General features: G+C 40.2%; 1 protein-coding gene across 1 annotated transcript in view; it reads left to right on the top strand.

Moving 5' to 3' along the window:
* Positions 1 to 53: 53 nt before the first annotated feature.
* Positions 54 to 12324, top strand: part of agtpbp1 (ATP/GTP binding carboxypeptidase 1) — a 30825-nt gene continuing 18554 nt past the window's right edge. The window contains exons 1-11 of the mRNA XM_073465829.1: positions 54 to 180; positions 1293 to 1351; positions 2496 to 2626; positions 8927 to 8994; positions 9632 to 9695; positions 10361 to 10507; positions 10892 to 11023; positions 11166 to 11259; positions 11424 to 11461; positions 11670 to 11878; positions 11994 to 12171. Coding sequence (XP_073321930.1) covers positions 1320 to 1351; positions 2496 to 2626; positions 8927 to 8994; positions 9632 to 9695; positions 10361 to 10507; positions 10892 to 11023; positions 11166 to 11259; positions 11424 to 11461; positions 11670 to 11878; positions 11994 to 12171 — 1093 coding nt within the window. The 5' untranslated portion in view covers positions 54 to 180; positions 1293 to 1319. The remainder of the gene's footprint in view (positions 181 to 1292; positions 1352 to 2495; positions 2627 to 8926; positions 8995 to 9631; positions 9696 to 10360; positions 10508 to 10891; positions 11024 to 11165; positions 11260 to 11423; positions 11462 to 11669; positions 11879 to 11993; positions 12172 to 12324) is intronic.

Below are 12324 nucleotides of genomic sequence, written 5' to 3'. Positions count from 1 at the left end.
TCACGCGGAGGATCGTAGTCTCGCGTTGTTCCGCCGTCAGCCCCTCTGACAGTTGGGGGCTGGTGGTCTCATCACAACATCATCAGGGCGTTTCAGGCAACGCTCAAGCACACCGTAGCAGTCCCCCTTATCTTTGAATTGGTCCTCCCTGCATGGGATAACAGTTCCTTTTCCATACAGGTTCGTAAAATCATCGTTCTTGTTGGCACTATACAGGCCAATTGCGTTAGCTAGCGAAGCCCGAGGGCTTAATTTAGCATTATTGTTAGCATACTTCTCTGTTAGCTAGCCCGCTGTCGCAGACAGGCGGCCGTTAATGAGTGACTAGTACAGCAGGTGCAGTGGAGGCTAGATTATCTAACTAAGCATCTTGTAAAATAGCCTTGCAGATCTGTTTTCCTGGCTAACAATAGCGTTATGACTAACCTATATTTCCCAGCAGGCGGGAGTTATGACAGTATGTTATCAAAATGGAATTTTAATTCTGGTATGTGGAAGGACCTGTCCCGTGTAAGCTGACCTCCGCGACATGTCAGTGGCACAATTGCTTTGGAGATAACTTCAGACAGATTATATGTTTATGGTCTGAACGAATAGCTACTTCCATTCTCCCCCTCAACCCGTATCAAGACACGACCCTCAGGGTATTTATCTGTCTGTACCTGTCTAGTAAGAAATGGTGGTGGGCTTTTGCAGTCTGACGCTGCAAGTTTTAGAAAAGCCACTTTTGTTTTTAGATTAAAAAGACTTTCTCAATATTGTGTGTACTGTAGCTTTTTCTGGATTTCAACTGAATTGTGTTTTATTGGTGCAATTTTTAAGATGTCATGCAGCTGAACACTCATATTGCTTTTGTCAAACCTTGTGTTCATATAACCATGTTTACAGGTCCTTTGTCTTCAGACATTTGAGATCTGCAGCATGCAGGGCAGCCCCCTTTTGTTTTGTGTAAAATCAGTCAGGAGATCCTGCGTCTCTGATAGTTTCTGTTCTGGTTCAGTTAATATGAGCCATCAATCTGCTGCAGGTTATCCCAGCAGTCACTGGGGCACTAGTTTGTCACAGAGCTAAATGAACACATTCACAGCTATGAGCAATTTGGTTTGTTGTCTTCTGGTTTTGGCATCGTTACAGGGCTAACTAGAGCCTGAGATTACAACAGAGGGAGTTCAGTGGGCTCTCTTCTGGCACATGGGTCGAAGGTTGATGTCGCTCATTTTTAATCATTGTACAGGATGTTGATGCTTGTCTTCTTTTTGGTCAGTGAGGTCTTTATTTTCTTTCTCCTGCAGACGACATGAGATGTTGATGTGGTAAAAATGAACAAACCCAAAATGGCCACAGAGAAAGGGTGAGTTGCTTTGCTGTTTAGAGACAAACACGTGAAAATTTGTATGCATACACACACAATCATGCAGGCTGTGATATGTTTGTACTTGTGTCTGTGTGAAAGCTGCTCTGTCACAACCATCTGTTCTCTCTGTCTCACTGAGAGCTTACCTCTACCCTCCTTGATGTAATCCTGTTCTTGTACTATTCTACCTTTTCACTGTCCCCACTGTTGTTCTTCCCGTTGCACTGTTTATGTGTGAAAGAAAGTATATTTGTGCAGCAAAGCGGATAATTAGTTTGTCTTGCTTGAACCCTTTTATATGAATTTGTCATGATGACTAAAAATAACGTAACACACAAATAGCATTCATCATTAAGCAGTGCAGAAACGGTGTGCAATGTGCAGCATGTTTATTTAGGCACTACTTCTCCTGTCGTGTTTTTTTCACTTTTTCATCATTCTTTAAATTTTTCCACTTTTTTTCGTTCCCTGTCTCAGCACATGCATTTCTTCTCCCTGTGTCTTTATAAGGACATATGAGAATTTCGGCTCCACTGGGTTCAATCACAGAGTTTTGATTCGCTCTCCCATGTTTGCCGTTGCTGTACCAACAACTGACCTCTAACCTTGTGTTTCCAGCTGGGCGCCTCTGTGCTAAGGTTATAAATGGGGGATGGGTCACCATCCCAAAAATAGTGAAGCACAAGGAGACTGCCTCAGTTTTCTAAACATGGATTGTAATTTAGTAATTTTATAGAACTGCACTGTATAACAGAAAAAGCTTTTTTTTTGTTGTTGTTTATTATTCATTTGTTTTTGGCTGAGACAAATCTGACTCACTGTGGGCATACTAGGGCATTCGTGCATATGAGTGGCTGCTTTATGCTTGTTATCTAGTGTCACCCAGTGGTAGCTACTTTGACTCATTTGTGTGATAAAACTGATCCACCCTTCTCTTATAATCTTGGACAAGGACCAAGAAATCCTGACAGGTTGCCACGTACGGTGTTTGCAGCTTTTTGACATTTTTTTTTTATCCTTTCTCCAACTGTCTACACAGGAATGCATTTATAAATTAAGTTATCCTGTAACAAACAGTAAAGTCTTCAAAAATGTAAATAAATAAATAAATAAAAATGTTTTGGTTTGTGTGTGTTTCCAGTGTCCCCAGTAACTCCAGGGTCCTGATGCTCCTGGGCCAACTGGAGAGAATGAATGGAGAGGCCATGCTGAAGGATGTGGAAACGGCAAGACAGGTCACTGCAAAGATACTTCATCTCATACAGACACAGGGTAAGAGAAAACACACACACAAGAACTAACATGCAATCATCCATACTCAGACTGAAACAATAAAAAAGACAATCTATTTCCGTGTTAGGCTTGTCGTGGTAGTTGGCACACACAGGTTTCATTACTTGCCGTTGTTTTGGTTTTTCACATCAATACTTAGATGGATGATGGATACTGCTATTCCAAACTGGAAGTGTCAGCTCCATACAGCAGCAGCTGCAGAGTTTCAGCACAGAGTCGCAGGAATCACATTTTACTCCATGTGACAAGAGTAAGGAGAGTTGACCACAAGATGATGGCAGAGGATTTGCTGTCAAAGCCAAAAGCAAAAGTGCCTATTTGGCAATATTTTTGGATTCAAACCCAATGCTAATAAGGAACCTGATAACATTAATGCGTCAGTGAGAAGTCGAATGTGTTTAGCCTGTTGCCTGGAGCTTTTCATCTAACAGCTAACCGAAGCTGGTTCTTGTTTCATTACTCCCACAGACTGTATAAAACGATTCCCTGACATATTTAAAACTGATCCGCTGTCAACAGATGCAGAAAATGACTGTTGTTTTGCTCCATAGACACATTTTTAACAATACTGGTGAATGATAAACTCACTGAACACATTGCACCTGCTGTGACATGTTTACTTACATCAACTCATATTTCACCTGTTAAATGCTTTTAATGTGAAGCTGCAGCTGTAGAAAATCTTTACATAAGCAATACATTAACACATGCTCAACAGATGGTGAATGTATCTCTTGTAAAAAAGCCTGGTTTACTGGGTACCACCAGTTTGGTCACAAGCTATTAAGTTGATGGGGAAATGTCATCAGCGTCGCAACCCTATTATTCCATATATTAATGCATGTTTTCAGAGACCAAGGGATGATATTTTATCTTTGGCCTGATAACAATGAACAGTGCTGCCACCTGTAAGTATGTGTGACTGTAAAGAAGTGTTTACAAAACAATAAATGTGACATTGTTGTGTTATATGCAATCAAGAGCAGAAGTTCAGACCACTTTAAAAAGGTAGTGTTAAGCCCTATAACCTGCCTGGCATTAAGCACAGACACCGATAGGCACAGCTAGTCTGCATGTTGATTTTACAGGGAGTACTCTTTGCTACTTATTATTGCACTGCGTTCTAAAGTTTCAAAATGCAGCAGAAACAGATATTGTCCTTGTTATTTCACACATTTTCTTTCTTGTGAATAACTGACATCTTCATTGCCCACACAACTCAACTGAACCAACAACAGTTAAGTAAGTCAAGAGATTTGGGTGTGTTTTGCTTATCATGTGATGCTATAACCACTAGCCTCAAGCAGAGATGAGGAGCGGGCTGCACAGATCTGTTCAGCTTGCTTCCGTATACCTCCACTTCCCCAAATTTACTTCATTTTCAGACTAATAGTCTTCAAATAGACTGAAGTGAAACCCTCTCAGGGACATTTATCAAACTTTGTGCAGCTCCCTTTGGAGCCACAAAAGGCTAAGTACAACTTTTGTCATGTATGCAGTAGTACTCTACAACACCTGTCAACAGCCTGTGATGTGCAAACTCGTTGGAGGTCCCCTTTTAAAATACATTGATGCAAAGCTTCAGTTCCTCAAGTCGAGTTGATTAATTCATTACAATCATGTTCAGTACAGTTGCTGTGTAAATAGAGATGGGTTAGTGCAGCTGTAGTCAAAGTGTGGATGGATTGATCCGATGTCTCCCGATCTGCTTCTCTGATTACTCTTTTGAAAGGAGAGCAGAGAGGAGATCTGACAGCTGAGGAAGAAAGCATTGTGCCGCGTCGCTGTGTAGAACAGACTGAAACATGAGTGTGGGTCTGCTAGCAGGGTGCTTCTCTGCTGCTCTGAGGAGCTTGGATGAATGAAAATCTCTGATGCAAGCATTATTGCTCTTTTGCTTTAATAATTGGTTAATGAGTGGATTTTTCAAATGGCCAAAAAGTAAAGTAGTTTTGATACTTATTTCCCTTATCATGCCAAATTGCACAATGTTTTCTGGTTGCAAATTCTCAAATGTGAAGATTTGCTGCTTTTCTCAGATTTGCATCACTTTAAAGTGAGCACCTTTGTAATTTAGCATTTTTAGCAAAGCAGTTTTTTCTGATTGTATCCGTCTGTCTGTCTGTTTATGCTAAAGCTGTACATGTTCATTTTTTGTACACAGGTCTCTCTTGAAAAAAGATCCTGATCTCAATGAGACTACCTGTTTAAGTAAAGGATTAAATAAAATACATAATTAGAATAAAATCATACAAGCAGCTATTACTTAATTAGGATCCAATCGGTGGTTCTTCTTTTTGACTAAAGGGAAGAGTGAGTCACCGGGTTAATTGCGATTGCATTGCCACTGTTGGCATTGCCCAGCTCGTTACTGGAGATATGAACTGTTTTCCCATGTGGATGCTGAACCACAAGCTCCATCCTTATTTGTAGCTCTTACATTAAGTTTGTCCTGGAGCCAGGTTACAGCTAGTGGCATTTTCAGCTTGCATTTTTTGAGCGAGGACAACCTGTAATCGCTTGAGTCAAGCCTCGGTGGACTCCTTGTGTGCAGGTACAGTGCAGAGTGAAGGATCCTGCTGAATCATTACCCTGTATTTTGAGCCTGCTGGCACATTTTGAATTTGCTTTGAACTTGTCCCCTGTCACTTCTCTTGATTTTCGTCATTTCTTGAGACAGAATTTATAACTTCCTCGACTTAAAAGGAAACCTGTAGTTAATCCATCGTGACTGATGGGTGCAGTGGAAAGGCTTCTGTCTGTGACTCTGTCAGTCATCATATATCAGCTGTTCCTCTCTCATCTACTTCTTGGCTGTCTGTCTAAAATGTGTATGAGTGTGACGTTGGTTAGGGGGAAGTAGGGGTTCTGTGACCCTGTTCACAGTAACTATACACCCCAGAAGGGACTTTGCTGTACTCCTGTCTCATGTTTAGAGTCTTAAGAGCTTATGAGGCAGTGAAGAGATACCCAGAAAAAGAACAAGGCTGATTGAGAGAGAAGAAAGCCTGGTGTTGTAATTGGAGTAGCCTAATGTATACATCTAATATATAGATAATTAAAAAAATATATAAAGATCATTCTACAGACCATGGGGGTTTTAGTTTGGGTTATTGGACTTGTAGGCAGCATGTTTTTGTTTTTTTCCTCTCTGCTGCTCAGTGTCTATTTTAATTTTTAAAGGATGGCGGCTTTCCTGGGTTTCCGTTTCATCACAGTGCTGAGTAGGAGAAAGAGGGGAGGCAAGAGAAAGAGTAGAGGTCAGCTGTACAGTTGTCAGTGTTCTATAGGCGCAGCCAGCGGTCTGGTTTCTGGTCGCGTGTAAGGGGCGGTGCTGATTTCTGGGTTCATAATGTCCTGCGGTTGCCCCTCAGCTCACTGTGTTGGTACACAGTTGGGAGGAGTGACCAGTTGAGCAGTTTACTTCTAGCCTCAGAGCGACAGACAGACAAAGCGTCCTTACGCTTCATATTGATTAAACTTATTTAGACGCAGCAGATCTGCACTGGAAACCTTCGGACTCCAGAGTAAACCTGGATGTTTTGGAAATTAGGTCTTCTTTTCAAACAAAGTTTTGGTGAATTTGTTGTGAAATGGAGTACCACTATACCAGGAGATACTATCAACCTGTGGTCTCTCCAGACCCAACAGGTAGGATCCTGAATGATGGAAATATATTAGAAAATATACTGGTTGAGGTAAGATCTATGTAAACTCTCCCCCAAATTATAGACTTTCACACTACTTATGATGGCAATTCAAGGGGCACAAATATTGTATATATTTTACAATGAGATTTGAACAGCCGCTCTTGAAACAGTCAGCCGTAGCTGAATAATAACTACAATCATCAGAAAAGACATGAACGATTGGCATCATCTGCACATTACTGTGCAAATCAAAATGAGCTGGCTATCCTCTTTACTTTTTAGTGCAGTCATAAAGGTTAACGCACACTTTTTTTTACAGGCAAATCATTGCACCTGCACAATGCAGTGGGTAAACGGATAAGAATTGCAGCAAATCTTTTTTTTATTATTATTATTATTGTTATTAGTGGTGTCAAGATTTTGATTCCAAATTGAAAATGTATCTAAAGAAGCTTTTAATTTCGATCATTGAAATCTAAAGCAGGATCAGTGATTCTCCGAGTACTTTTTCTTTCTCTTCACGCCTGCCTGTTTGTGTGCATCTGGCAGCCGTCTGGCACAAGTGTCTGAAGAAGAAACAAAATGATACTTCAAAGCTGACAGTGTAGCTTACCGGTAGCCTGCAGCTCCACTTTTCATTTTATCACCATGGGCTCTACCGTAGTTGGAGTTGACAAAGAAACCGTCCTGGAAAATCCTCCTGTCTCCTTGAAGTCTCTGGTGTGGCAACATTTTGCTGTCCGACAACGAACGCGTCGTTGACAGAAAAACTCCGGCGACTGGACAGCTGCAGCATAATCCTGACAGCTGCATGATAATCCTTCACCACGGTAACTGTGAGTCTGCGAAAGCCCGGTGGAATCCCGAAGCGGAGTATTTTTGTTACTCCATAAACTGAACTTAGTCATATGAACCGGACTGAACTATAAAGAATGTATTCCTTACCTTTGCTCTCTTGTAACCTTTGGAAATTGAACTGATGGTGTGGTTGAGTTTGTTTAAATTAAGTGTTTTATTCCACTCCCTTGCAAATAATTACAAATTTGTTTGTGTAATAAAAATGAACCAGTGGTGATGCGAACGCATTTAACTTTTATAGGGTTTGATACCGACTCAACCTTTTTACTGATTTAAACTCAAATCGCTGCATAAATAAATGTCCAACCAATGACTTGTTGCTTCCCTATAAAATCAATACGTGATAGTCTTAAAATGGCATAGCCATCAGTGCTGAAAGAAAAATATATATATATATTTATTTATTTATTTATCTGATTTATCTGATAATTTGTATTTATTTTTTTCTCGTGATGCTCTTACATGCAACCCCTCTTGGTGTTGTTTTTGAGGATTAGTGTTGAAATGCCATTTTGTTTTGGAGAGCTTTAAAAAGTCTGGCATGACAGAAATGTTTAAAGGGGTCACTGCTGTCCAAGGCACTGCATGTGAATGTGTGTTCACATGCTCAGATATGCACACAGCTGTGTGCATGTGTTGAAAGCGAGTGTGTGGAAAGTGTGTGTATGAAACTGTATTTCCAGTCCATAATTTAACTTTCACATGCTTCGTGGTGAGAGATCATCAATCATGAAAGCTGCATTCTTGCCACCGTTCATTTCTATATTCACCTGCTGTTATGTTGTCTTCTTAATCAGTGACAGTCAGCCACAGCATGCATTTTGAGACACATGAACCCCTCACATGCGTAAGATCATTAAGTGCTACAGCTCTGGGTTATTTGTGACATGAAGGGAGCACGTTTTTGACATACTCTTCTGTTGTACAATAAATCTGAAAACATTTTTAAAGGGACGGTTTTCCCTTAAATCAAAAATATGTATTTTTTGCTCTTTCCTGTAGTGTCAGTGACAAACTAGTTTTCACTTTTGCAATTTTAAAAGCACTACAAGTAAGAGAAAAATGTGCATAATGCATTGATTTTGGGGTGAACTGTCCCTTTTAATATGAAAGTGAAGTCTTTGTAATATTTTATGTATTTATTGTTTTAGAGAATCATATTTCTTGTATTTCTTTCTTCTTATCTCGTTATATATCTATAATACTCTGTCAACTTCAATGTTGGTTTCATAAAGGTTGAAGGACAGTATCTGTCAGCTACTCTCAGTCCTGTGTTAGTGTTTGGAGAGTTTGCATTTGTTTCAGGACAGGACAGGACAGGACAGGACTGGTCCGGTCACTGTGGCCTCTTCAAAGAGGTCGGGAATCTGTCACCTCCTAAATTATAGTGCCAGCATGGAGTTTAAAGAGGTGGAGAAAGAGAGAAAAAAAGAGCACAAAGCCACTTATCCTTTGCCTTGTCTTGTTGAGTCGGACAGTTTCTTAGAGGTAACTCGGCTTTAAATATTAATATCTATTTATTGGTAAATACTGCAAAAATATTTATAACTACAAACAACAATGGAAGGTTATTTTCACACACTCCATGATTATCCTCTGTGACATTGTGACTGGTCCTTTATGGCTGACCCAACATATACAGGCCAACCTGCTGAACTTTGAGTAACAGCCGTCACTTTGCTTGTGTGAGAAGCCCCAAAATTGTTTTGCACAGAGGCAGTTCAGTTTATCTTCAACTTTCCCATTAATTTAATTTTTTTGTGTGTTACAGAGAAGAGCGGAAAAGAGGTGATGTCCAAAGGCTCCAGTGGCATGGAGGTCATCCTGTCTTCGCTAGAGGTCAGCTCACTTGTCAACACAACTTGACATGAATGTTTTTAATTTAAGATAATCCACAGACCTTGTTGTGAACAGCTTCATGTAGAAACTATTTTCTTTCTACCTTGAAGTTTCACAGTAAACATAGTCTGTACTTTTTTCTTTCTGTCTGCACAAATGAATAGAGCACTATCCTATACATTTGACCATCAATACCAGTCTTTGTGCTAAGCTTAGTATTTACTGCACAGACAAGAGAATGGTATCAATCTTCTCAGCTATCTCTCAGCAAGAAAGCGAAAAAGTGTATTTCCCAGAAGATCAAACCATTTCTTTAAGAAAGCATTTTCCTCCCTTTGGCACATCCTTTTTAAACCCAATAGACATCCGTTATGTAAGCTTTTTCCTGAATAACACTGCATGCAGAGACATAAATCTAAAAAATGCATCACATATATAAAATGCATCCATGCAGTTGTGGGAAAGCCTGCTGCAAATGTCATACTGACGCTTTGTTTGGTTTGAGATTTAATTACCCACCTCGGACAGAGAACACCAAGTAACCTTTCCCTTAAAGAAAATAAAAAATACATATAAATACCTATAAAGTATGTACCTGTATATTGTTTAACAAGTGTGCCGTGTGTGTCTTCGACAGAACTCCCGGGATGTCCAGACCACTCTGAACATTTTGTGCATTCTCAGTGAGCTGCTGACTGTGGGTGAGTGCAGTTTGCTTTCTCCTTACTTTCCAGAATTTATGAGCAGTTCATGCCCTGATTTTAAGAGGTGATAACAACATTTGCTTCCTCGCCGGTTAATCACTTAGTGGGCAATTTAACTGTCATTTCTCATTTTGAAACAAATCTATCTGGGACCGCATCCAGTGTTTTCACTTTTGCATCACTGTGAGAGGTATTTAACGTAAAAAAAAAAAACCTAAACAATTTATTGTGCCGCTCAAATAAATAAATATAATATAATAGATATTTGTATTAATTTGTACATTTAGCTCGAATTGTTGATGTTTTAAGATTTGTGTTTTTCTGGATTTTAGCTACATATTCATGGCTACCTTAAGTAATTGAAAACTATTGCAAGGAACTGTCATCCTCAGCACTCTGGCCAAGTTGGAAATGTGACTCGGTGACAGGCATTAGGCAAAACTATTAATTATACAGCAATAGCTAATTGAGTCAATGATGGGCTTGTTTGCTTATGTAGGTCATATAGATAAATTAGTATTAAATTGAGAGTTTTATATCCAGTTAAAGTTCCTTGTATTATGTTTAAGGCCATTATTTCTTCTGGCCACATTGTTCTGCTCCCATCATGAATAATATTTGATCACATCTCATGCTGTCTCTTTGGTTGTTTTCTGTCTTAGGCAGAGGTCGTAGGGTCGGAGTGTTTGTTTCGAAAGGAGGAACTGGGGTATTATTCCAGATTCTGATCACTGCCAGCAAAGAGTTTCCTCCCAGTGAGGAACTGATGCTGCAGCTTCACTCACTGCTGGCGAAGGTCGGCCCAAAAGGTAAGGTACATTGAATGGCTGGGGGAGCAGCTAATGTTTGTTTTCACTGACTATTAATTGATTTGGCTTTTGTCTCTGTTTTGCTCATTTTAAAACTTATTAAAACTTTTTTATATATTTGAAATGTCATGTCACTTATTTCAACTATTGTTTGGTATTTGCTGTTAAAGGTGCCCTGCTGAGTTTCCTTGTAAACAAATAAAGGATTTGTTGATATTCATTACTTCTCACCTTAACAGTGCGATGCTACGGTCAAAAACTCTATGAGGTGCCCTTAAGACTGTATTATCATTAGGTGTTATGCAGGAAGCAAAAGAGACAAAAACACTGAAAAATTGATTAATCTCTGCCTCATAACTGACCTTTCAACACTTGTGTGTTCAGACAGAAAGTTTGGAGTGAAGGCACGGCTGAGCGGAGCTCTGAACGTCACAATCAACTTAATGAAACAGAACCTACAGAATAACAAACTAATTCTGCCCTGCCTGCAGGTTCTCAGGGTTTACTCTACCAACTGTGAGTCATTTTCAACTTTGACACTCACTTCTGAAAATGTTGCAATCATTTAAATACACTGGCCATGTTAACTCAGGAGTATTTGATGTTGGTTTCCACTTTTTCCTGATAACTCCTCATTCATGTGTGTGTTTGTGTGAAGTGGTGAACGCTGTTTCTTTGGGTAAGAACGGAGTGGTGGAACTGATGTTCAAGATCGTAGCGCCATACAGCAAGAAGAACACCAGTCTGCTCAAGTAAGCAGTTGATTTTGTTTATGAGCCAGCATGAATGGTGGTGTTTTAACTAAGTAGTGACATCCACAGGCTACATCTCCTTTACCTCTATCAAACGGAGATCTGCCGTTGATGTTTGTTCAGAAGATAATGTAATCTCATTTGTCTTGTTTTTTAATCAACAGGGTAGCTCTGGATGCACTGGGAGCTCTGCTCAAATCCAGTGAGTAATTTGCTTTATAATATTGACTTTCGACTCCTAGTATCCTTAATTAGTTTTTATGTCAATGTGACATTGCTCCCTTCATTATTAACCCTTTGTCTGTCTTTGATTGATAAGTTACTTAGCTTCCAATATTCCCCTCTCTATACTTTGCTATACCACAAATTGTCAGTGCTCTTTCCTCTCTCTCTCTTATCTCCCTGTACAGAAACTAATGCTCGGCGTGCAGTGGATGGTGGATATGTGACCGTCTTGCTAGCTCTGTACCTGGACTGGCATCGCAATGACACACGGCATCGCCACATGCTAATTCGCAAAGGGCTGCTGGTCTGCCTCAGGAACATCACCAACATCAAGCTCGGCAGGAAAGCATTCATAGAGGCTGATGGCATGAGGATCCTTTATAACTCATCCACCGTGAGTGAGAATGTGACATACGCATGGCAAACATTTAAAACATGCAACACATAAATGCACCGTACAGACACACTGTCTCACCTTCTCTCTACTTTCCGTGTGGTTTTGTTTCCAGGAGTGTCTCCCGGTGAGGACTCTGGATCCACTGATCAACACTTCCAGTCTCATCATGAGGAAGTGTTTTCCTAAGAACCGTCTGCCTCTGCCCACCATCAAATCAGCCTTCCACTTCCAGCTGCCAAATGTACCTGCTGCGGGCCCTGTGGCACAGCTGTACAACCAGCCACCTGGGGGTGAGAGCACACTAACCAACACACACACACCGTTCACTATAGTGTGGCCGCGCTTATCAGTGTTTGCGCATGCTTTTCATTGAGAATTATGCAGTAGAGACAGATGCATACACTTTTTGTCGCTTGTAGATTCTAGTCTACATACAACACACA

The sequence above is a fragment of the Pagrus major genome, chromosome 5 (assembly GCF_040436345.1).
Source record: "Pagrus major chromosome 5, Pma_NU_1.0".
Lineage (NCBI taxonomy): Eukaryota > Metazoa > Chordata > Actinopteri > Spariformes > Sparidae > Pagrus > Pagrus major.
This window is presented reverse-complemented; position numbering and strand designations above follow the sequence as displayed.